The following is a 25,456-nucleotide window of genomic DNA, read 5'->3' on the forward strand; positions in this document are numbered from 1 at the left end:
TCATGGCTTGGGCCGGGCGCAGTGGCTCATGCCTGTAATCCTAGCACTTTGGGAGGCCGAGACGGGAAGATCACTTTGGGTCGGGAGTTTGAAACCAGCGTGGCCAACATGGTGAAATTCTGTCTCTACTCAAAATACAAAAAAATTAGCCGGGCATTTAGTGGCAGACACCTGTAATCCCAGGTACTCAGGAGGATAAGGCAGGAGAATCGCTTGAACCCCAGGAGGTGGAGGTTGCAGTGAGCCGAGATCGTGCCACTGCACTCCAGTCTGGGTGACAGAGCAAGACTCTGTCTCAAGAAAAAAAAAAAGGAAAAAAGAAATCATGTCTCAAGTTTCAAGAAATTTTTTAAATTTCAAGAATATTTTAAAAATGAGAAAAGTTCTCTTTCCTCATTGTAAATAATTATTTCCAATTTTGAAACATATACTACCTATTCTTTCTAGCTACTCTGACAACACATAAAAACAATTTTTAAAAATTGTGAAATAGGAAAGGTATGTACAAGTTTATAGAAAATTCAGCAAATAATTATAAAGTGACCATCAGTCATTTCAATCAGGTCAAAAAAACAGACCAAGGCCAGAACTCTCCCTATCTCCCTTCATCACATAACCCTCTCCTCCCACCTTTACAGGTAATACCATCCTAACTTTGTGATGACAATTATCTGGATTTTCTTTATAGGTTTACCACATATATACATATCCCTAAAAATATAACTTTGCTATTGCCTATTTGTGAATGATATGTAAATGGTACCACACACATGTAAATGGAACCACACACAGTATACTATTCAGTCTTGCCTCTTTCATTAACACTGTTTATGAGATTCCTCCATAGAGTTACACAGAGTTATAGCTGGTTCATTTTCACTAAATATTGTATTACATGGCTTGGAAAAAAAAAAAAAGACTTGTATCCATTCTACAGTAGACAGACAATGGAGAGGCTTCAATCTTTTGAATCTATAAAAACGCTGCTGTGGACATTTCTGTAGACAGTCTACTGCATAATGTGCACACATTTCTCTTGAGTATGTATTCTTAGCAACAGAAGTATTAGTTCATAAAATATGTGGATCTTTGGCTATACTAGATGATGCCAAACTGTCTTTTAAAGTAATTGTATTAATGTGCATTCCTACCTGTGGGATTTAATTTGCAATACCAACCACTAATGAAGTCAAGCACATTTCGTATCTATTGGTCATGTGGATGTTCTCTTTTGCGAGGCACCTATTCATTCAAGTACTTTGCTAAGTTTTCTACTGCCTTTTGATAATTGTTTTATAGTAGTTCCTTTATTTATTTTTATAGTAATTATTTTATAAGTAGTCAGTGTAAGCCCTTGGCTAATTTTATACATTGTAAAAATATTTTCCCATTATGTGGCATTAAAAGAAAAACAAAAAACGCTCATCTTTGGATGAAGAGTTCTTAAACAGAGTCAAATTTATCAGTTTTTTTCCTTTCCAGTTATCCATATGATAGCGATTTTTATGTCTTATATAAGAAATCCTTTCCAAAATCATGAGGATATTCTCCTATATCATCCTCTAAATAGCTTTATAATTTTGCCTTAGGTCTATAAGCATCCTGGAGGTAATTTTGTATAAAATCTGATGTAAGTCCAATTTCATGAGCTTTCCATATGGATATCCAATTGTCCCTACACCACTGCTTAAGGAGTTTGTTCTGCCACCTCTATCATATACTAAGTATCAATATATGCATGGTTCAGTTTCTGAGCTATTATTCCACTGGTATGTTTGGCATTTGGTATTTGTGCCACTGCCACTGTATGTTCATTCTTATAGCTTTAAAATTAGTCTCAATATATTGTAGTGCAAACCCTCTCACCTTGTTCTTCCTCAGTGTCTTCTCCTGTTCTATTTTCTCTGTGAACTTCAGAATCAGTTGTTGAAATTCTCTCAAAAAGAATTTCTTGGGAGTCTGATTGATATTTCATCAACTCTACAGAGATTATCTTAAGTGGCAAAGATACATATAATTTGAGACTTCTGATCCATGAATATGGTATAACTCTATATTCCTAGGATACATTCAACTTAGTCATAATATATTATCTCTTCTACATATTACTGGATTTAATCTCTGTATAAGTAATGCTAGATGCTTTGATAAATCCATAAATCTCAGTGGCTTAACACAATGAAAGTTCATCTCATTCATACAAAGCCCAAGAAGGATGTTTCTTATTCTCAGTGAGCCCTGTGTGAGAGCCCCTGTGTCAGAGCCCAAAGACATTTATCTTATGGTTCCACATATAGGACCACAGGGTTCCCATTCTTAGCACATGGTATGCCCAACAGGGAAGAAAGAGTATGAAGATTATGTAGGAAGTATCTTACTGGTCATGCCTGGAAGCAGCCTGCCTCATTTTCACTCATATCTCCTTGGCCAGAGGTCAGTCACATGGCCACTCCTAACCACAGGGAAGGCTAATACAGAGCCTAGTTTTATGCCCAAACAGTAGAGAAAATGGGTCATTCTGAAAATAAAAATGTCTCCCAGGCAGAGGTCGGGGAGAGCAGAGATCACGCCATTGCACTCCAGCCTGGGCAACGAGCAAAACTCTGTCTTCAAAAAAAAAAAAAGTCTCCTATAAAAAAGATATGAACACAAAGAAGTAGACTAATATTTTGCTAAAGACTTTCACATTTATGTTCAGTGAGACTGGCTTCTGATTATTATCTTTGCAACTCTCCTAGTTGGTCTTGCTATCAAGATTAGGCTAACTTTAGATAATGAGGAAAGGAAAGCTCTTGGTTTTTACTATTCTTTGGAAGGGTTTGTGAAATACTGGAATTATTTCCTTCTTAAAAATTTGCTAGTATTTGCTTATGAAGTCATCTGGACTTGTAGTTTTGTGGAAAACTTGACAAGATTATTCAATTTTTCTATTTTTTTCTTTATTACATTTGTTAAATTATATTTTTCTTGAAATCTGTCCAATGAATCAAAGTTTTGAGGCATAGGATTCTGAGATTATATATGCTCAAAAAAGTATGTTAAAATCACCACTGAACAGAAAACTAAATGGTACTTTTGTGATCCTCTAGTTCATCTCCTACCCTTATAGAGAAGAATATTAAAGTTAAAAGTGATCCAGAGATCCAAGTACTCTTCCCCCACCTCACCTCAACATACAGCTGTTAAGTGACAGAACTGGGACTAGAATCTAAGTCTAGTGCTCTTTCCAATATGCTATGCTCATTTGTTAAATGGACGGCATCCATCAGTCAGCAAATCAAAGGGAGAACAGATAAGAGAGCTGTAATCAGGAACAACTTCAACCCCCGAGAAGAGATAATGTTCACTGTGTATGTGGTGGCTGTAGGCACTGTCTTCATATTCCTCTCCAGTTCCTCCATGATCTTATTATCCCTATCTTCCTCAGTGAGAAGTGTGTGGTGTTCAGGCCATGGCTTCTCTGAATTCTAAGATCTTACCCAGTTCTAAGATACTCCTAGGTCTGATGGTAAAAATCCCAACAAATGGTAGTAAGATTCCCTACCTGCCCCACCCCCCAATTCCAACAGTTTTGAGGGACTGTCTCCCAGGAGCTGGATACTGAGTAGCCAGGTAGTCTCAGCTTGTCACCAGAAATAATGTAAGGCTGTTTAGATCTCCACACATAAATGAATACTAAGACAGAGCTGATTCTCAGTGCACCGCAAAGACAAGAAAGTCTATCTTCAAAAGTCCTGGAGCTTGGTTCTTCACTATCCCTTTTTGTTTACTGAATAAATACCTTAATTTGCCTGTTTCTTTCATTCAACAAAATTTATTGAAAGCACCCTACCAGATGCTGACATTTACTGATAAACTAGACGCAGATCATTAGAGGTCATCTGGTCATTCCATGAAGACTGCTTTCTTACCATGGCAGCCTGACTTGGTCTTGGTCCTTTCTTCCAAAGCAGTAGATGGTTTGATTGTAACACTGATATACAGGTGTTATGCCTTCCCTCTTGAAATTTTCTCTGGGTACAGAACTCTAGGTTACACTCTACTCCCTTCCTAAACAGCATACTTAGGATATCATTTCATTGACTCCAGATTTCATTTGTTACTTGGAAATAGCACTCCTTTGAGGATAGTCTCTTAACGTCTTTCTTGTCTTTGTTTTCTGCACAGTTTCACTATATATATATGTTTTACATTTACTCTACACGGGATTTGAATTTCTTAAATCTAAGGATGGTGGGCTTTCATCAATCCTAGAAAACTGTGTCATTATCTCATCAAATATTGCCTCTACCCGATTCTCTGTTTCCTTCTCCTAGAATACCAATTAAGCATAGGCTAGAACTTCTAAACATGATCTTCCTTTTCTTTAAACCTTTCTTGATATTTTCTACCTTTTAATATTTGCATTGAATTCTAGATAATTTCTTCTATCTTCGGTTCACAAATTATCTGTGCGGTTATGGAAAATCAACTTCCACCATGTCTACTGCATTTAGTTTTAGTTATTATATTTTTTCACATCTTGAAGTATTTCATTCAACTCTGCTATGTCAATCCCTTTATAACTTCCTGTTTCCTACAGATATTTTCAAGCTTATTTCTTAAAACATAGAAAGTGAAACTGTTCTATAATCTACATATAACAATGTCATCTGAAATACATAAGAGTTATTTTCTGCTGTATCCTGCTGTGTTTTCCTTACTGTGCCTTGTTTTCTTGTATGCTTTGTATGATGCCCAGTAGTTGTGAAAGGTTGTTTGAAAGAGATTTCTGATGCACAGAATAAGGTGACTTTCTTCAAAAAGGATATAAATTTGCTTCCCCCAGCTGACAGGGCACTAGTTTTCTTGAATGTCTTGTATAATATGACTTGGGACTACAGTTCCACACAATGCTGGTAACTTGGTTTACAATCTGTCAGATATGTTCTTTTATTCTTTTCTTGTTCTCTTCTTTCCCCTATCTGCTCAGTACTAAATATCTCTCCTTGCAATCCTTTGGGAGTAGGAGAAGGCAGTGGATTTTCCTCCTTTCTTAAAGCCCCAGTTTAAAGGGGTTTGGGGGGTATCTGTTAGGCTCATAAACCTATAAGTGATCATTTTCCCCTTGATTCTGAATCTATCAGAACCCGAATCTCACTTTTACAAACTGTTTTATCCAGACGGACAAATGATTCAGGGGCCAGAGCTTTAAATACTTCTTTACCTTTATGTTCTTACCTTCTCTTAAATTTTGGCCTGGCATATTCCTTGATATGATAATGTAAAAAAGTTTTTTTGTTTTGGTTTTACAGTTTATCTAGTTTTTAGATGTCTTCAGCAGAAGAGCTGATCCAGATAACCTAGCCCAACAATATCAAAATTAAAAACAAATCAACCTTTTTCTAATAATATCCATAAAGTTATTGGGTTTTGTTGATGCTTTTGCTTTTTTTTTTTTTTTTTTAAAGTTAGATGTAGGACAGGGTTTGGCAGTTCCTCAAAAAGTTAAACACAGAACTTACTACACAATCCAAGAAATTCTACTACTAACTAGATACCCAAGAGAAGTGAAAACTTATACTCACACCAAAACTTGTACACAAACTTCATAGTAGCAAATGGAATGCTATTTGGTCACAGAATGAAGTACTCATACAGCTACCATACGGATGAACCTTGAAAACATTATGCTAAGCGAAAAAGCTGGACAAAAGACCACATATTGTATGACTCCATCTATATCAAATTCCCAGAATAGGTAAATCCATAGACACAGAAAGTACATAAGTTGTTGCCAGGATGTAGGGGAAGGAGGAGTTGGTAAGTGACTGCTAATGGGTACTGGGTTTCTTTTTGGGCTGATGAAAATGTTCTGGAATTAGATAGCGTTCACGGTTGCACCAACTCGTGAATGTACTAAGAACCACTGAACTGTGTGATTTACACTGGTGAATTTTATGGTATACGAATTACATTTCATTTAAAAGAAGAGAAAAAAAGTTAATCTCAGGTATGTCTACCATATTTCAATAAGTAATTAAAATATGCATTCAATTTCACATGATAGTGAAGGATGTCTGGAGCAATTACTTATATAAAGATACAAGGTAATGTGACAGTACTACTACAGTGTATTAACCTGATGAATTAGGTTACTGAAAGCTCTGGGAATGTATACTAAGATCATGAAGTTATCATACTGGAAATCATATCATATTGTCCTAAGATGCATTAGTCCATCCTAACTAAAGTGTTGTCAGCATTTCTATTATTTCTATTCAAGTAATTTTGTGTATTTACAGGACCCACCATAGTGGCCACTAGCTACACTAAAATGCCTTATGAGCATTTCAAGCTCTCTCTCCAATTATCATTTATGTTCATGTGCAGAATACAAAGCTGCATAGGTTTTGCCGTCTACCAGATTATCCAAGACTGCATACACTGCAATAGAGCAGAGGCCTCTATACTTATCTTTTTAAGTATGTTTACTTCTCTAAAGGTTGGAAGTAATATATATTAGATGTGGAGGATGGGGAGATAAGGAAATAAAGTTATCATTTCCAGTGTTACAGAGTAAAAAGAATCACCTCCTACATATTGAGTGTTTCTTCCACTTAAATATATTTTATATTTTTGTCCCTACTAGATTTTATAATATTTGATGAAGTTTTAATTGAGTATCATAAATACTTCTCATTTATGATTACGTGAATGCTGAAGTACACAACACTACCTTTAGTTCCATTTTACAGGTCATTATTCAGCTGTGTGCTGAATCTTTACTGAGCACTGTGAAAAATACTAATGTTCCTTAGCAAAGTCTTTGCCTCAAAGATCTACAGTCTTTCTTGCTCTCTATGGACACGGCTTCTTCATCACTTAAATGAAGTAGAGAGCCAGATCAGAGCTTCCCAACTGTTTTATAACACACAAACCACTTTTCACAGCATTATTAGGTCAATTCTCTCTATATATAATAATATATAATATATATTTTATAAATTATGCACTCAAATTTTCTATAAATCAATTTTTAAAAAGCATGATGTGTCAATATATTATATTCCTTAGAACATGGCCTAACCCCCCACTTTAATCTCCCCTCTGTATTCAAACCAAATGGAATTGCATTCCTCTTTCTATAATTCTCAACATTACTAAAAACCTATCATAAGTAATAGGTGAGATAATTCAATTTATTTTTAAAAGCTACACACTTCTTTTAAAATACTGCTAATCTGCTGCCAGATTAATTTCTGTAACAATGATTTATTTGACTACTTAAAACTTTTAAACACCCCTCTAAAGGCTGCCCAATGCCCATAAGACAAATATTAAATACCACAGCTGGGTATTCAAGACCATCTATCAACTATATTCAATTTGTCTCCTCCTTACCTTTGATTACTCCCCTATGCAAAGCCTCTATTCCCTAAACATTTTGTATATGATGTAAGGTAAATACTGAGGCTTATTTATTTTTTTTCCTATATGGATATCCAGGTTTTCCAGCACCATTTATTGAAAAGACTGTCCTTTTCTCATTGGTTTACCTTGGCTCTTTTGTCAAAAATTAATTAACCATGTATATATGGGTACATTTCTGAGCTCTCTATTCTGTTCTATTGAACTACATGCCTATCCCTATGTAAACACCACACTGTCTGAATTACTTCAGTTTTGTAGTAAATTCCAGGGGTGTAACATCTAGCTAGAAGCAGCCAATCAGGACATTCTATCCTTTCTCTACCACTGTGTTTAGTGTTTTCAGAGTGGGAGATGGAGAGGCAAGTGATTTAAACAGTACAATTAGAATTAATTTTAGAACATCTGCTGCGGATTCTGGGACACAACTCATCTCTGATACTTTAGATTGATACTCAAGAATATAGTAACCAATAGCCACATGTGGTTAAATTAAAATTTAAAAAGACTAAAAACTCAGGTTTTTCAGTTGCACTACACACTCAATATCCACACATAGTTAATGCCTACTATATTAATAGGACAGCACAAACATGGAACATTTCCATCATCACGAATTCTATTAGATAGTGCTGCTTTAGATGATGCTGTGTTCAGATACAAGGCCTAGAGCGGCCACTGCTATTTTATCAACATGAAAAAGCCAGTGTGAAGACAATGATGCATGGGCAAAGGCAGAGACCTGGAGCCCGCTTGAACACAGCCTCTACCTAACCTCTACCATGCTGCTGGAATTTTTGTTACATGACATAACCAATACCCCTATTTTTATTTATTTATTTATGAGACAGAGTCTCGCTCTGTCGCCCAATATCCCTATTTTTAAGATCAATTTCAGTGAGGTCTTCTGTTGCCTACATCTGGAAGCAGATGGTATAGTTTTCAAAATGCTTTCACATATATTATTTTAACTGATTACCAAAACTCAGTAAAATTTAAAAATTTAATGCTGTTCTCTCTGCCCTATTAAACCTTGAGCTTAGTGACCCAGCACACTAATCATTCAATAAACAAATAATATAGCAAATATATGAGAGTTAGAATACTAAATACAGATAGTTACTTTACTAATAAGTGACATATTAAGTAGGATCTGAGAGTCTAATATCAAATAACTTTCACAAAGTATCTAAAATGTTATTTTATACTGTCCCACAGAACATAACTGATAGGTTTTTAATAGACCAAAGTAACAAAACCATTTTTAAAAACTTTATAAATGTGGAAAACCACAATAAAAATATTTTAATTATATAATAGTATGGGATAATCCTATATGAACATGGGTGGCAGAAAAAAAGCAAGCTAATGTCTTGAATTCCTCTACAAATACTAGTTGCTATTTCTACGTTCTTTTTTCAGAGCATAAACATTTTTAAGGTTTTCGAGGTAGATTCTGGAAGTAACACTTAATCCCAGAAATTACCATAAAATAAACCATTTATTTGAAAAGAAAATTTATATAAAAACAAAGCATGATAGAAAAATACTCGCCACTGAATTACAGGAGATAAAGTCCAACATGCATAATAAAGCTTTGGTTTATTCTAAAAGGCTTAAGCATGTAGTGCCTATTTACCAAGTTTTAAAAATCACTAACATTTTAAAATCAACTGCTAATGAATTAAAATGAGAACTACAAGAAACATTATTTGAGGAAAAAACCATAATCCCATATCAATTACCTAAACATACAATGATATTCTTTATAAAAATACCCTTAGCGTACACAATCAGTGAAACATGTTAGAAATTTGAAAATCAACCAACAAAAACCTAGAAAATTATAAAGTATGTCCCATTTTCTAAAATACAGCTCATACTATCATTTGGATTTTTTTTTTACCAGTACAGCACTGATTGCATAATTGTAAATTAAAAAGTTGAGTTATGACTAATCTATGCAAGAAGATATCTTTCTGTAGAATCTGGAGCCCTACTCTCTCTCTGAGAAGAGCCACAAAAATAACTTCAAAATAAATATGAAAACTATACAGCTGTCTCTTTAATTTTAAATTATGTGTCTGAAGTGCCAGGTTTCACAAAACTGTATGTCTGCATTAGCCATCTATATACAAGAGAACTGAAAGATCATTTAGACTATATACATCTTACTTTACAGACTGACACAGAACACTGAGAAACATGGGAAGCACCTAGTATCTTCTGCCCTAAATGAGCTTCTGGCTCGAATAGCAGTATAATATCTTATCTTATAATATTTATATGCTTAATGATTAATATTTGATGAGAAACATAAAAATCCTGGCATTCTAAGGGTCTTAAATCGATATTGAAGTGTATCTAACAAAAGGACTTCTGCCATAAGATAATAAAATAGCCAACATATCATCTTATTAGGAAAAAGGCAGTAATAGGGCCAGTTACCACTATATTCCCAGTGTTTAGCAAAATGCCTGGTACACAGTATGATAAACATCAGTACAATAAATTTAAAATGTAGAACTATTACATTCAATATTGTTACCTCTTTTCTCTTCCTTTTTCTTCAACTCCCTTCAAAAAATTACCATACAGTTCTAACACAACTTACTGCTTGGGAAATGCAAGGAGAAACCTAAGCAGCTGTTTTATTCAGCTCTTTCAGTGGCTATTCAAACCTGCAGGATAAAGTGAAGGGCCTTATATAGCTCATGAGGACCTGGTTTACTTCTCAAGTCTCAGTTATTCCACTCTTCACACTATACTATAGTGACACTTGGCTGATATCAACTCCATACACTAACTGCTATGTCTCATTTCCTAATTTCCACATAAGCTGCCCCTCTGACTTACAGCATCTTTATTTTCCACTTAGCATATCCTTTACAGCAAGGGTCCCTAACCCCCGGGGCCACAGACCCTGTTAGGAACCAGGCTGCACAGTACGAAGTAAGTGGTGGGCGAGTAAACACTACTGCCTGAGCTCTGCCCCCTATCACATTAGCAGTAGCATTAGATTCTCATAAGAGCATGAAACCTATTGTGAACTACGCAAGCAAGGAATCTAGGTTGTGCATTCCTTATGAGAATCAAATGCCTGATGATTTAAGGTAGAACAGTTTCATCTCAAAACCATCTCCCTGTCCACATTCCTCCCACCCCCAACCCCCATCCCTGGTGCCAACAAGGTTGGGGACTGCTGCTTTAAAGAACTCTGGTGATAGGATCACCTCTAGAGCAACTTTTCTCTGACCACTCTCTCGATCCTCTTTATCTCCTCTTCTCATTGGTCAAAAATTTGACCAAAGCATCACATATCTTCTGGAGACAAAGGAACACATTAACTGATGGTAAGTACTATTAATAAAATATTCAATCCCTGACACATATGACATAAAAAGAACACACAGATAGGTATTGATCAAGAATCACAAGAAATGTATTACAGAAAAGTGAGTTATATATACAGGTGATATCTATCATCTTTCCCCCCCCAACATGAACTTTCATTTGTGTATCAACGGTATCAACCTCTAATGGAGAAAAATATGAACCTCAAGAAAAACCACACTTAGAGACACGTAGTCCCTTATAAAAAGCACATAAACAGAAACCAATAATTGTAAGATAATATTCAAATACATAGCAAAATAAAAGTAGTAAAATTGAAATTACAAGAGCTATGGTGACTGCTGTGTGAGGTGATGGTGCAGTGACATGTGGGAAGCGGAGGAGAGCCATGAGGATTGTGTGCCTCACCCTGTGAATCATCATCCTGCTGCTTCAGGCTCTGTTAGGAATAAAAGAGCAGAGCAAGGGACTGGGGGTGGAGGAAAGCTTTGTCTTGTCTTCAGATGTCTCACTATTTTTTCCCTTTCCCTGATGCTCCACTGCAGCCCTGTAAAACATTAGGCAAGCCTCTTAAATACTGCGTGTCTGTTCCATTCCTCGTCTGTAACATGGGGAGAAAAGACGACTGGCTCACAAAGCCTCTTTGAGAATATCATGATACCGTCAGAAAATCCAAGCATAATCATGTTTCTACTTTTGTACGGTCAGCACTAGATGATCTTAGCAGATAAGCCATTTAACTTTCTTTTCTGTTCATCTGAGGAGCCAGATTCCACCTCTGACTCATCCCCACCACACGTCTCAAAGAAGCACCCCTCAAAGAAACTACACTCACACAAGCTCTTATAACCATGTAGAACTGAACTGAAATGTAACCCATTAGAAATGTATTCCTTAGGTGCAAGGCACACCAATACTGCATAATAGTTTGAATTACTTTTTAGAGGGTTTTAAAAATTACAGTTTGTGCTTGCTCACTGTTTGAAATTATTTCAGGGGATATTCTTGAGGATAAAAATGTTTAAAAAGCTGGATAGCCACTCCCAAGAAACTGTTAACCTGAAACTTTTAGTCTATAACTGCACTTAAGGCAAGTTAATTCAAACTAATTCATGACTGCTTAGGCTTCATCTCAAAAGCTGAGGATTCAGTAGGTCTAAGGTGGGACCAAGAATTTGCATTCCTAGGAAGTCTCTGGGGATGCTGATGCTGCTGGTCAGGGTACTACACATTTTGAGGACCAGTGATTTTAAATAACGCACTCTCAAGTATGATCACTTTCACTACCATCTGCTTTTATTTTCTAATTGATAGATGGATCTTATACTGATTCCCTATCTTCCTTTCTTTTAGATGTTACTTCCAAATTCTTTTGTAACTTGAAAATAGGCAGGGATTTTTAAGACTCAAATAAACAGATTTTCTCTTTCTTCAGAATACAAATTATCAACATCTGACTTAATTTATCAATGCCTCCATTGCCTCAACGTGAAATAAGGGCAACAATAAGGATTCAATAAGATAATTCAAAGAAAGTCTTTACTAGACCATGTTAAGTGCTTAATAATTTCTATTATTCTTACTGCTATTATACTCACTTTTTGTTCATTACTGGAAAAAAACTTATTCATGATTGCTATGTATTATACATTATTGGTATATGTATAAAATCTTATCTATTTATGGTAAAATGTTCCAGAGCTCCACTGGATGCAGTACTAGGGAGCAACGGGAAAGTTTAATGTCACAGACCTGGGTTCTCATCCTGGTTCTGCCACCAAATTGCTACATGACTCTAGGCAAGTCATTTTAATGTACATCCCAATTTTTGCTTCTGAAAAAGCTTACCTTGGGTATGAAGATTAAATGAGATCATGTGAGAAGAATTTTTTTTAAGTACTGTAGTATTCCTGTGATGAAAAACTCCTCTCTTTGGGAATAGTGCACAAGATATTAACAAGAGAGATAAATGGCCATGACCCTTTTATTTACATCCTTAAATGACAGCACAATAATCTGAATTGTCATACAAATGATTTTGGAATGTTGCCCAGTCATGCCTATTTTTAATAAATTATAAGCAGAAATATTTAGTATTTTCAATATTTCTGCCAAATGACAGGAAAAAACATGGATACAAAAGTAATCTCAAGTGTTTTTTAGGTAGTATCTGCTAAAATCCTCATTTGTTGCCTTTTAGCATAATTTTTCTTTTGATGCAGAATCCCAAAGCCTCTATTGGCTCTAGGCTTTTATTTAGTATAAATTCTAATTACACACATATACATGTGTATGAACAATGGCAACTGCTTGTGCTGGTAATTTCCATTTGTAGTTTCCTATACTCTAGGACATTTCTAATATTCCTGTAAAATTATATAATATAGTTTATAATTTTTAATCTTAATTTTACTGAAAAGAAAACTGAGGAGTTATAACATTTTCTTCATACATTTAAATTAAATTACTACATTTTATAGGACCAAACGAAAGTCTGTCACCTATTTTTGTATCAATGCTTAATAACTTGAAAAGATAAAATGTATGTCTTTGACAACATTCTTTGTGGAATGTCACCTAATGAAATATGGGAAATAAAGTTATAAAACTCATATTTTGTAAGAAATATACTACTGAAAAGCAGTGTAGAAACATTTTAAAGTCAGATGTGTTTTAAACACAGCAATATTCTTCATTTCAAAGAAATTGAGTTATGAAGTCTCTTATGAATCTCACCCTAATGGCAATCTCTTAATTTACTAATGTGTAAGTTTGCTTTTTCATATATTCAGCTTTCGTAATGCAGGAGATATACACATCCTCAAGACACTGCAGACCTTAATTTAAAATACCTAAATGCAATTTAAAATATATAAGTACAAATTAAAAAAATAAAGCTGCATAGAAATAATTTTTAAAATTTTATCAACTCTAACCAAAGTTTTAAAAATTGATTAAAATTTTAAATTTAAGAACTAGTTTAAAAACATAATTAATATAAAATGAGACAGAACAAAGATAGATGGATTTAAGTTTACAAATAAAACTGAAACAGAAAAATAAGAGCACCATGTCTACCTGTTTATAATAAACAATATTCAAATACCAACTACTTTTAATACATTATATTAATTTTATAGTACTCCCACAAAACACACTATATTTAACTCTCCAGACCTAATACATGTGCATCCTTGTACTACAGACTACACAGGTGTGGTTAACAGCATATCTTCACAGTACATCCTCAAAGGGCTTGTATATTGCATACAATAGAAAAGGAATACATCTAATGAAGACGCCATGTTAATCTACTAAAGACTTTGTCAAAGCATATTTCAGTAATACAGGGAAAGTAAAATCCTGCTGATTTTCAAGACTAACATATATGCAAATGGAAATATGTGGAGTCAGGTTATAGGCCTTACAGAAGTTCTTGTTTTCAGAGTTTGTGTCATCGTTGGTCATATAATGACACAAACTCTTAAGTATATTGGTCATATACTTTAGAAAACACTCTAAAGTAGATCACTTATAACTGTTTATGCCTCTATTTTCTCCTGATGTTTTCAACCACATGAGATGGTTAAGGAGTCCAGAACCTTATCACCAACTTGTTCAAAGTTTTTATAAATATACATAAAATCTTCTGTTGGTAAAAGTATATTTCAATAGTTTATAAAAACATGGGTAGGAAGAATAACCTTCTGGCTTGAATTAGGAATCTCTAAATAAGATCAACTTGCAAAGCACATGGAAGCCCCTCAAATATTTGTCAAATGAGTAAATGGGCATCAAAAAGCCTGCTTCCCATTAATACAACTGCCTGAAAGGAAACTGTGAAAAAGGAAAAAATGGTATTCCAAAAATATCCTTAAACAAGATACTTGTAAAGCGCTTTGTAAAAACTAAGGCCCATAGGGAGCTCTATGTAAGTAACTTCATTACTGTTATCCTATAAACTTAATTTGGACCACAGCAAACTATATAGATGCATCGGCCTAAGCCATTACACCACTGGCAAAAAGAACTCATATGTGAATTGCACTACTAGTGAGGACGTAGGTTGCATCTTCTTCATATGTGAAAAAAGGCCTATCTTACAAGTTTACCAACCACTCTCATAAAAGCTGACTCAGTAAGACGTTAATAAGAAGTGCGAATTAAGCCTTGTAATTTATTCTACCACAATAAATTAATCCCTAATAATCTGTCTTCCATCTAACGTATTTATGTAATTTAGAACTTCACAAGGAACTATTAACACGATTCATTTTATTTTGAGGAAATGCAAATAAAAAGAAAACATCAAAATCCCAATTGACAATTGAGCTGCAAAAGTTTTCCTTCATATTGAAACAGACTGTAATATAGGAGACTGCTTAAAAAAACGTTTGGGATCTGCTCTCTTACACTTTGCTGACCACAACAGAGATGAAGATTGAGGTAGTTTGAAAATTCTATGAGGATTAAATCAGACTGCATTCTCCGTATTCTCTAGGGAAGTAAGCTTTAGGCATTGTGAAGTACCCTCAACTTCCAGGGACCAAGAATAACAACTACTGCAATGAAAGAGCAGAGTAGTTAGGGTTAAGGAGGTGGTTGCCTCTATAATGAAATTAGCTAGAATACTTATTTGCTGACATTATCAAAGTCAGTTCCATTGGTTTGAGTTGAGGCAGTGTAACTTTTGATGAGACATTTAGATTTATAACATAAGAAGCTATTTTAAACACAACAGAGTTACTCTCCATTTCAAGGAAATCCAGTTATGAAGTCTCTTAACAAAGCTTACCTGAATGATCCCCTAATTTACAAAATCACAATACAAAATGTATTCATGACATATAACAGGGGAAAGGTCTACTATACAGTGTTATAAATAAATGATAACATATAACATAAATGCTAAATAATATAATTTATAAATGACGTAAATATAACTGCATTAAGGAGTTTAGCTAAAGATATAACCATTCAGTTTAATCAAAGTTATCAACAAAAGCAAAATAAAAAATTTCATGTACAATTCGGGGAGGTTAACAGCAGCAAGCCCCATAAATAAAACTGTGGATAAGTCAAGCAACAGAGATGAGTCCCAGCTGTAATTATGCTATACTTTTACTTCTCATTTGAAAAAATGGCTAAAAAGTAACAAAAGTTGTTTTTAAAATGTAAGTAATAGTTTTTATGTGTGTAGTAATGGTATCAATCACTGCCCAAAGAGGGACAGTTAAGGCAAAGAAGTATAGGGGAAATTTAAAATGCATTTTTGGAACAATAACAACTTGTGGAGACAAATAAATTAGATTCCTATACAACAAAAAAGCTAAATTATCTTTACTTTAATTTCAAATATTAGAAATACAATCTAGATTAGGACTCCATTTGTTCTTTTTCAGTTGTTCTACAAAATCCTCACATGGTTAAATGCCTAACTTAATACTTTTCTATTACAAACTAAGCCAAAATTATGCATCTTTCAAGTAATAAAAAACTCCTCCGCTGAATAAATATAAAATAAAACCTCCAAATATAAACAAAAGAGACAAAAGTAACTATGAAGCTAATTTAAAATGTGATTAGAAATACACATAGAAAAGTTATCTTACGGAAGATCTTGAAACAGAGAAGATATAAAGGGGGAAGCATACTGGTTTCCATTTTGAAGGTTTTATTGTAAAACACTATTTCTGAGAAGATCATTCTAATAATAAATCCTTTTCTTTTTCACTTAATTAGGTTGGTAGAACTATGAGAGCTATCAAATAGGCAGCAGATAAGGAAAATGAGGACTTTCTCCTCTTCCCCAACTAAAGCACTATTAACAAAGCAAATTATTATTTACACAATTGTTTTCTTAAGTGTTTGAAGTTGTGAGTTGTCAATGACATAATGAAATGATTAAGATATATCAAAACTGTAACTTCATACTGTTCAAAAATGGTAAGTCTCTTACAATATTAATTTTAAAACTCATACAAAATAACTAATCATAGATGAAATGCTAGATTATGCTGGTATACATGGTAAAACAAGTTTACTTTGTCTGAATGAATAGGGTATGTTTAAAACACAAGTGAGTCGCCATACAGCAATCACTCTTCTAAGAAATGATTCAGAGAAAAGACATGTATATACCTAATTTATGCTTTAGATGTAAAAGTCATTCTGACAGTTAATGCTATTAAAATATTTCAGTATTACTTGCAATTCACGCATTACTAGCAATTCACACATTACTAGATATGTTACCTCAACAATATCCGAGTTGGTTCTGCTTTCATGAGGTTCATTATATTCTGTATACTTGAGAAGAACTTTGTCCATATCAGTGCTAGCATACTGAAACAGTTTGTTAGAGCTGTTGAAAATGATGAGTGCTATTTCACAGTCACAGAGCACACTAAGTTCATAGGCTTTCTTCATTAATCCAAACTTTCTCTTTGTAAAAGTGACCTAAACAATAAAAAAGGTATATTTTTATTAAAAGCATTAGTAGTACTTGAATATGGGCTATCTGAAGATGAATCTTCTTCTTAATACTGAGCCAGATTTCAAAGATGGAAAAGGTTCCCAGCTTCCTGCTCCACATGAGCCTTCCCTCTCCCATTGTGCTACAGTCCTACATTTGTTTTGTATATGCAAGCTCTCTGACAGAGCTGTCTCCTGGGGAAGTATTTCCTTATCCTTGGCTGCCACTCCACTACAGAAGGGAAGAACCGCAGAAGGAAACAGCTGATCAGTGTTCCCTTATCATTCAGTTAAAATTGTTACCATCAGAAACCCCAAATCCCAGCCAGGTAACGTAGCATCAGCCAGACTTTAATCCCTAAACAACTAAATACATCTACTAATCTAACATACTTCTCCTCCCTCCCAAGCCCTTCTCTATTGTATCCACTGAAATTCACAGTCTGGGATCAGCAAATTCCCCAGAGTCCTCAAATTCTTCTTTAACTGAAACCTGTTACCTGAAATCCTCTCTAACAGAGACCCCTCCCCTACCCCGCCAAATTTTTTAATTTACATCCCTTATACTGACTGAAGGCCCTAGAAGAGATGTCATTTTATGCTCTGTAATCTCTCTTTGACACTGCTTTTCTCTCCCTCCCCTTCAAAAACTTCAAATATTTTGAAGCTCATGCCATATAAAAATTATGCCACCCAACAACCCTCCTTGGGGTGAGCAAGAGTTACCCTTGATCCCTCTTCTTCTAATAAGGGATGGGAAAGGAGTGCGAGGGAACTCTCTGCACTTTCTGCTCAATGCTGTTGTGAACCTAAAACTTCTCTAAAACATAAAGTCTATTTAAAAAACAGTTTTTGAAAGGTCAGTAAGAATGTACTTTTGAATAATCTTTGGAATTGTGAAACAACATAAAGTTCAGCAATTTTCCCCATGGATATCTATCATATGATTTTCTTCCTATAACTTTAACTATTAGGCTAGACTTAAAATCAGTTATTGAAGTAGCTATTAAAGAAGTAGAGGATCTTCAGTATCATGAAAAGCAATTACAGCCACTAGAAATTTTTTTCACAGGCATAACTTTAATATCCTCTTTCATTACAGGTATAATATGTACATGTAAAAGCAAAACAACAACAAAATTCACTTCACATGTACAATTCAAAGACATTTCTGTATTTTTTCAGTCTGTTTTATTTCCTATGTAGCATGATAAAATTAAACAGTAGTACAGTAGTTCAATGGTTTTCACTAAATTTAAGCAGAGTATCTGTTTTCTCCCTATAGTAACACCAAATTTATTTAACATCTACACATCTTAGCATTTTATCACTTTAATCACTCTTAATTTTATGTAGATCTAATCTCTTTAATCGTCTCAAAACCTTATGTCTCCTCTGTATTTCTCAAGTGCACAAAGCACAATACTCCAGGTATTATATGACCGCTCAAATATTCTGTTAGCTAGTAAACTGAATGAAAATAGAGTTGAGAAGGTTCTTTAAATTTTCATTTAACAAGAAAATTTAGCCAATACAATCTAGTCTGTTCAAGATACATATTTATGTGTAAATTGTGTCATATATCCAAATCACCTTTTACGAATTATCTTTGAATACTGGTCTATATTTGATACTTTAAAATTCTCGGCAGGGCACGGTGGCTCACGCCTGTAATCCCAGCACTTTGGGAGGCTGAGGCGGGCGAATCACAAGGTCAGGAGATCAAGACCATCCTGGCTAACAATGCGAAACCTCGTCTCTACTGAAAATACAAAAAATCAGCCGGGCGTGGTGGCGGGCGCCTGTAGTCCCAGCTACTCAGGAGGCTGAGGCAGGAGAATGGCGTGAACTCGGGAGGCAGAGCTTGCAGTGAGCCGAGACTGCACCACTGCACTCCAGCCTGGGGAACAGAGCAAGACTCCGTCTCAAAAAAAAAAAAAAAATTTCTCAATATAAAACAGATACAAGTAAAAAAACCTCAGCATCTGTTGATGTACTTGTTTTTACAAACAGATTTGGGAACAAACAAAAACAAAATAGAATACAATGGAGGAAAGCAATAAGGAAAGGAATGAAAAAATACTATCACTTATGACAAGAGTATTATGCCTAGAAGATCAGATTATAACAAAATATAACAAGTCACAAAGCAAGAAAACAAACTGCTAAGAGTCTACATTTTGCCTCAATTTTAGTGTTTTCAGTTCAAAAGAAGTTTTTGGTTGTCATACAGAGATTTTCCTTCTATATATAACTACGACATCTAAAAGTGAAAAATCAGTAAAAGCCAACTAATTAATTAGTACAGTGTTAATTACTAATTTTACAATATAGCCACGTTTTAGTTCATAAATTGCATATGAAAGAGGTAACGTAATCTAAAATTAGGCTACAGAATACTAACTACATAATTAAAACTCAAGATTCAACTTTATTATTCTAAGACAATACTTTTAAACTGATGATTTTAATTACATTAAAATGATGTAAATTCTTTATATAAAGAAATCACAAAATTTAGTTATAAATTCAAAACGGAATAAAGTCATGTTTACTCCTCTCTACTCCTCTAAAACATGCATACATACACATACACATACACACACACACATACATACATACATACATAATAAAAAAGAGACTGGGTTTTCTTCAAGGAAAGTAAGAATCCCAAACTACAAATTTTCATCTGCCAGATTTGATGAAACTTAGATGAAAATGAAAGTGGATTCAGAGAATTCACACTGAGTTCTTCACAAAAGTGGCAATGTCCTCTGAGAGGATCCTCTGATTAGTGCCAGAAGATTCACAAGTGTGAGAAGTCCCTGAATTAAGAATCTTGTTCTAAATGTAGAATGCCAGGTAAGGTGGAAACAAAGCAAATAAAGAAAATAATTTTATAGGAAAGCTATTTCTGTTAACTCATACCTAATTGCCAAAACTGTCAGAGATCACAGATCTAAAATGTGAGCTGGTATGGCTCAGAAAAGAATGAGAGGAGAAAAAAAATCAAATCATAACAGAGATTTTTAGCACAATAATAAAAATCAAAGAATCAAAACAGAAAACTAAAATGAATAGAAAAAAAGTTGTTTGTATTGTTGGCAGATAATGAAGACACCAAAAAAGCCCAGAGCAATTGACAAAGGGAAAATATTTATTAAAAAATAAAGTACAGAAAGGCTATACCATCTCTTAAAAAAAGTGACAAGGAATAATCAAATTCATGGCATATTCAGATTAAGTTACTGAATGTCAAGGTCAAAGAAAGAATACCGTGTACACCAAGGAAGGAAGTGGGTCACTTTTAAGAAGGGAAAAAACTCAGTCTGGTGTTAGAATTCTGGCAACATTCAAAATCAGAAGACCAAATCTCTACGATGTTCTGGGGAAAAGAAATAGGGCCTATACCTAGAACGTTAGACCTAGCCAAGTTAGACTTCAAGTATGAAGACAATAAACATTTTCAAACTTAAAAAAACTCATGAAGTATAACACCTACAAGCCCTTGTTAGGGGTCGAAAAAAAAAAAAAAAAAACAAAACAAGCATTACTTGCTGGAAAAAAAAAAGTCATCTGAGTAGAATATAAGTTGAAAAAAGTTCAATGCTGCACACTCAGCTTCTAAAACAAAGATACTGTGTAGCAGTGAGTCGGTGCTAAAAAAAATTTGATGAATAAATCTGTAAAGGTATAATGAAGAAACAGTGAGAAACCCCAGAGGTTATGCTGGAAAATGTACAGGGTAATGGGTGTGGAGGCTTGTATTCTGGAGAAGAAATTGGCCAGTGGGATTATGAGAAGACAATTTTTTTTTTTTTTTGAGACAGAGTCTTGCTCTGCTGCCCAGGTTGGAGTGCAGTGGCGTGATCTCGGCTCACTGCAAGCTCCGCCTCCCGGGTTCACTTCATCCTCCTGCCTCAGCCTCCTAAGTAGCTGGGACTACAAGCCCACCCTGCAACGCCTGGCTAATTTTTTGTATTTTTTTTTTTTTTTAGTACAGACGGGGTTTCACTGTGTTAGCCAGGATGGTCTGGATCTTCTGACCTTGTGATCCACCCGCCTCGGCCTCCCAAAATGCTGGGATTACAGGTGTGAGCCACCATGCCTGGCCAAGAAGACAAATTTTTAAAACAGCAGTTTGGGTTCAACTTGTGCTTCTCACCTCTGCTGCTTGGAACACTCAATACCTGCCACATCACAAGAGCATTAGCAGCCATGCTGATGCAGACAGACGCCCTCCAGAATAAAACCTGAGGAGTACAGAAGCTCTGCTGGAGATAGGAGTTGAAGATACCAGGTAGAAACTGACTAACCTCTGGCAGTGTGACTTCTCAACCATTCTTACTCAGAACCTCCAAGTTTGGTGGATTACCAGGTAGATAAAGTATCTTCTTCCAATGTTCTTTTCCCTGGGGGGCTCTGTGTGGAGCTGCGATCAGAGTTCTTTGCGGATACTATGACTTTTGTGATGGCTGGGGCCCTCTAACAAATTATATGATCAACTAGAATCATGTAGACTAGTACAAATATATACAAGATCACAGGGAATAAAAATCAACTAGACTGGTGAGTTAAGAGATGTAACAAACTAGATAAAAAACCAATATCCAACCTTTTATACTATCTATAAAAGACATACCTAAAACATAAGGAAACAGTAAGGATGAAAGTTAACACAGAGTTTCAGACCTATCAAGAAAATACTGGCTGGGCGCTGTGGCTCACACTGTAATCCCAGCACTTCGGGAGTACCAGACAGGAGGATCACTTTAGCTCAGGAGTTTGAGACCAGTCTGGGCGACATGGTGAGACCTCATCTCTGCAAAAAGTACAAAAATTAGCCAGGCATGGTGCACATACCTGTAGTCCCAGTTACTCTGGAGGCTGAACAGGAAGATTGCTTGAGCGCAGGAGGTCAAGGCTGCAGTGAGCCATGATCATGCCAAGGCACTCCGGCCTAGATGACAGAGCAAGACCCTGTCTCAAAAAAAAAAAAAGAAAGAAAAGGGGGAGAGGAGAAAGGGAGCAAAGGAGGGAGAGAGGGAGGAAGGAAGGAAAAGAAAAAAAGAAAAGGAAAGGAAGAAATGTGTAGCTATATCAAGGTGAGGTAAGGTAGATTTAAGACAAACATGCCTTACTGAGGATAAAGATGGTCAATATGTATTGCGAAATTCGCCAAGAAGGCATAACGACTCTAAATATGTGCAAGCCTAATGAAATAGTCCCAAAATGTATAAAACAGTATGTATTAAATGAATAAAATATACATAGAAATGGACAAATCCACCATTGTGGTAAGTACAATTATTGATAGATCTCAATGAACGAAAAACAAAAGTCACAAAGAATACAGAAGGTTTGAACACAACAATGAGAGTGATCTGAAAGCTATATGGAGACACATGCATCCAACAATTAAAGAATACATATTTACCCAACTCCACTTGGAACATGTAAAAAACCAATCATGATTTAGGAAATAAAGCAAGTCTTAACACACTTAAAAAGGCTCACAATCTACTGAAATAAGAGCAATATAAACCACTATAAAGCACTGTGATAAGCCCTGTCATAAAAGTGTTTACAAAATGTTTTGGTAAAGACTGAAAGATACCATCCGAAACAGAGACAATACATATAGAATATCCAGAATATGTAAAGAACTGAGAGAAAAAAATCAAAACCAACAACCCAGCACAAAATAAGCAAACCACAAAAATAGGTTGCATTTCACTTTTCTAAGACCAGAAAAGGCAATAAAATAAAATTTTAAAAAGGACAAAGACAGAAAAAACAGAGTTTTAAAAGAAAGGAAGACAAGATAGATAGAAAGAAGGAAAGGGAAAGTATATGGGCAAATAGGAATTCTCATACTAACTTACTACAGTGTATCTAGTACAATCACTTCGGAAAGCAACTTGAAAACATGGTAAAGGTGATGATGGACATACTCAGCCTAGCAATTCCTTCTGAAAGTATTTATCACAGAGCAACTTTTACCCATGTATAAAGAGACAGGACGACAGATGTATACTGCAACACCATTTATAATAGTAAAAAATTAGGAACAACATTAATTGTTCTTTGATAGAAGTATTGATGAATTAAGAATATTTATTCCTACAACTAGCTGTACTGAATGAATAAGAGCAGATGGATCTAAAACACTACATTGTGTGCAGATGAAAGCAAGTGCAGATGAAAACGTCATTATGTAAAACTTTAAACCCATGCTGAAACAATATTAAATAATACCTGTTAAAAAAAAAAACAAAGAAAATACAATGTAAATTCATGACAGGGGTTCTCATGAGAAGGAAAGTAGGAAGAGACTAGGAAAAATTATAAAGAGGACAGTAAATCTCTAATTTTTTTCACTTTACAAATAAAAATAAAAATACATACAACAAATGTGTCAGCACTGACCCTTCTGGATAATGAATATAGCAATCCTTGAGGTATTGTTCTCTGTATTCTACCTTTGGAACCTTTAGAAAAAACATTTATTTTTAAACTGCTTTCTTTCTTTTTTTTAAGTATATAAGGATGTCTGCTTCTAGGTTAGAGGGAGTAGTTGTTGCAAGACCAAAGAACCCACTGAAATCAACTAGTAAAACAGAATGAAATATAGCCAATATCTGTTTAAAGGTATCAGAAAGCTGCTGAAGCAGGCAGACTGGAGATGCTAAGATTCTATAATATCTTTCACATACAAGGTCTGAAGGCTCATTAAAAAACCACTAGACATGTCAAAAGACTGCATCATATAATTGAGAACAAAGAAAAAAAAGGGATCAGATATGGACCTACAGGTAATCCAGATATAGCTGTTAGCAGACATGAGCTTAAAGATAACTATGGCTAATATTTTTAAAAAATAGTTTTAAAATGGAAAAAATGCATGAAAAGATGGGCTATTTCGCATAAAAATGAAAAATCAAAAAGAAATTCTAGAATTGAAACTATATTATCTGAAATTAAGAACTTATTAGGCTGTTTCATCAGTTAATTTTAAAAAGCAGAGAAAGGCTTACTAGAAAATAGATTGCTAGAAAATAAGTAACTAGAAAACATTCAAACTGAAGTAGAGAGGAAAAAAGGAGTAAAAAATACAGGAGGACAAAATACATAAGAAATGTATGGGACACAAAACAGTTATATGTAACTAGAATCCCAGAGAAGGAAAACAATGGGACACAAGCAATATCTGAAGACACATGCCCCTTGTGGGTCCATCACAGTAAAAATGTATATTAACAAAGGAAAAGCAAAAGGCTTCAAAGCAACAAAACAAAAAAAGGCACATTATCTTTAAAAAAAAATTTTTTTTAAGATCAAAAGCTGGCCTCTCAACAGAAATGAATGGAAGTTGGAAGACAACTGCTTCAAAGTACTAAGAGAATAAAACTGCCAATCTAGAATTCTACAACCAATAAAAACAGCTTTCAAAATGATGATACAACTAAAAAACAATTAAAAATTATGCAAAGGATTTAAATAGACATTTTTCCAAGGAAGATATATAAATGTCCAATAAGCGCATGAAAAGATGCTCAACATCATTAGCCATCAGAGAAATGCAAACTAAAACCACAAGTACCAGTTTATACCCATCACGATGGCTACAACAAAAAAGACAGGGCCGGCGGGGCGGGGGGTGGGCAGTGGTTCACGCCTGCGATCCCAGCACTTTCGGAGGCCGAGGTGGGTGGATCAAGAGGTCAAGAGATCGAGACCATCCTGGCTGACACGGTGAAACCCCGTCTCTACTAAAAATACAAAAAATTAGCCAGGCATGGTGGCGGGTGCCTGTAATCCCAGCTACTCAGCAGGCTATAGCAGGAGAATGGCACGCGAGCCCAAGAGGTGGAGTTTGCAGTGGGCTGAGATCCCACCACTGCACTCCAGCCTGGGCAAAAGAGCAAGACTCTGTCTTACACAGGAAAAACAAACAAAAAGACAGACAGACAATAACAAGTGTTGGCTGGGATGTGGAAAACCTAGAATGCCGACACATGGCTGGCAGAATGCAAAAATGGTGCAGTCACTTTGGCAGTCTGGCATTTCTCAAAATGTTAAACTTAAGAGTTACCATGTCATCTAGCAATTCTTAAGTACACTTTTATATACTTAGCAGCAAATATGCAGAAACTAAAATTTGAGAAGAAATGTAATAATGCTTTAGAAAATCAAATATCTACTAATAAATATAACA

General features: G+C 35.0%; 1 protein-coding gene across 10 annotated transcripts in view; it reads right to left on the minus strand.

Moving 5' to 3' along the window:
- The window catches only part of MEF2A (myocyte enhancer factor 2A), a 160,761-nt gene that overhangs the window by 60,798 nt on the left and 74,507 nt on the right, over positions 1 to 25,456 (minus strand). For all 10 annotated transcript variants that reach the window (XM_050798583.1, XM_050798584.1, XM_050798586.1 and 7 more), the window contains one exon: positions 17,020 to 17,223. In XM_050798583.1, coding sequence (XP_050654540.1) covers positions 17,020 to 17,223 — 204 coding nt within the window. The remainder of the gene's footprint in view (positions 1 to 17,019; positions 17,224 to 25,456) is intronic.

This window comes from Macaca thibetana, chromosome 7 (genome assembly GCF_024542745.1).
Source record: "Macaca thibetana thibetana isolate TM-01 chromosome 7, ASM2454274v1, whole genome shotgun sequence".
In the NCBI taxonomy this organism is placed as follows: Eukaryota; Metazoa; Chordata; class Mammalia; order Primates; family Cercopithecidae; genus Macaca; species Macaca thibetana.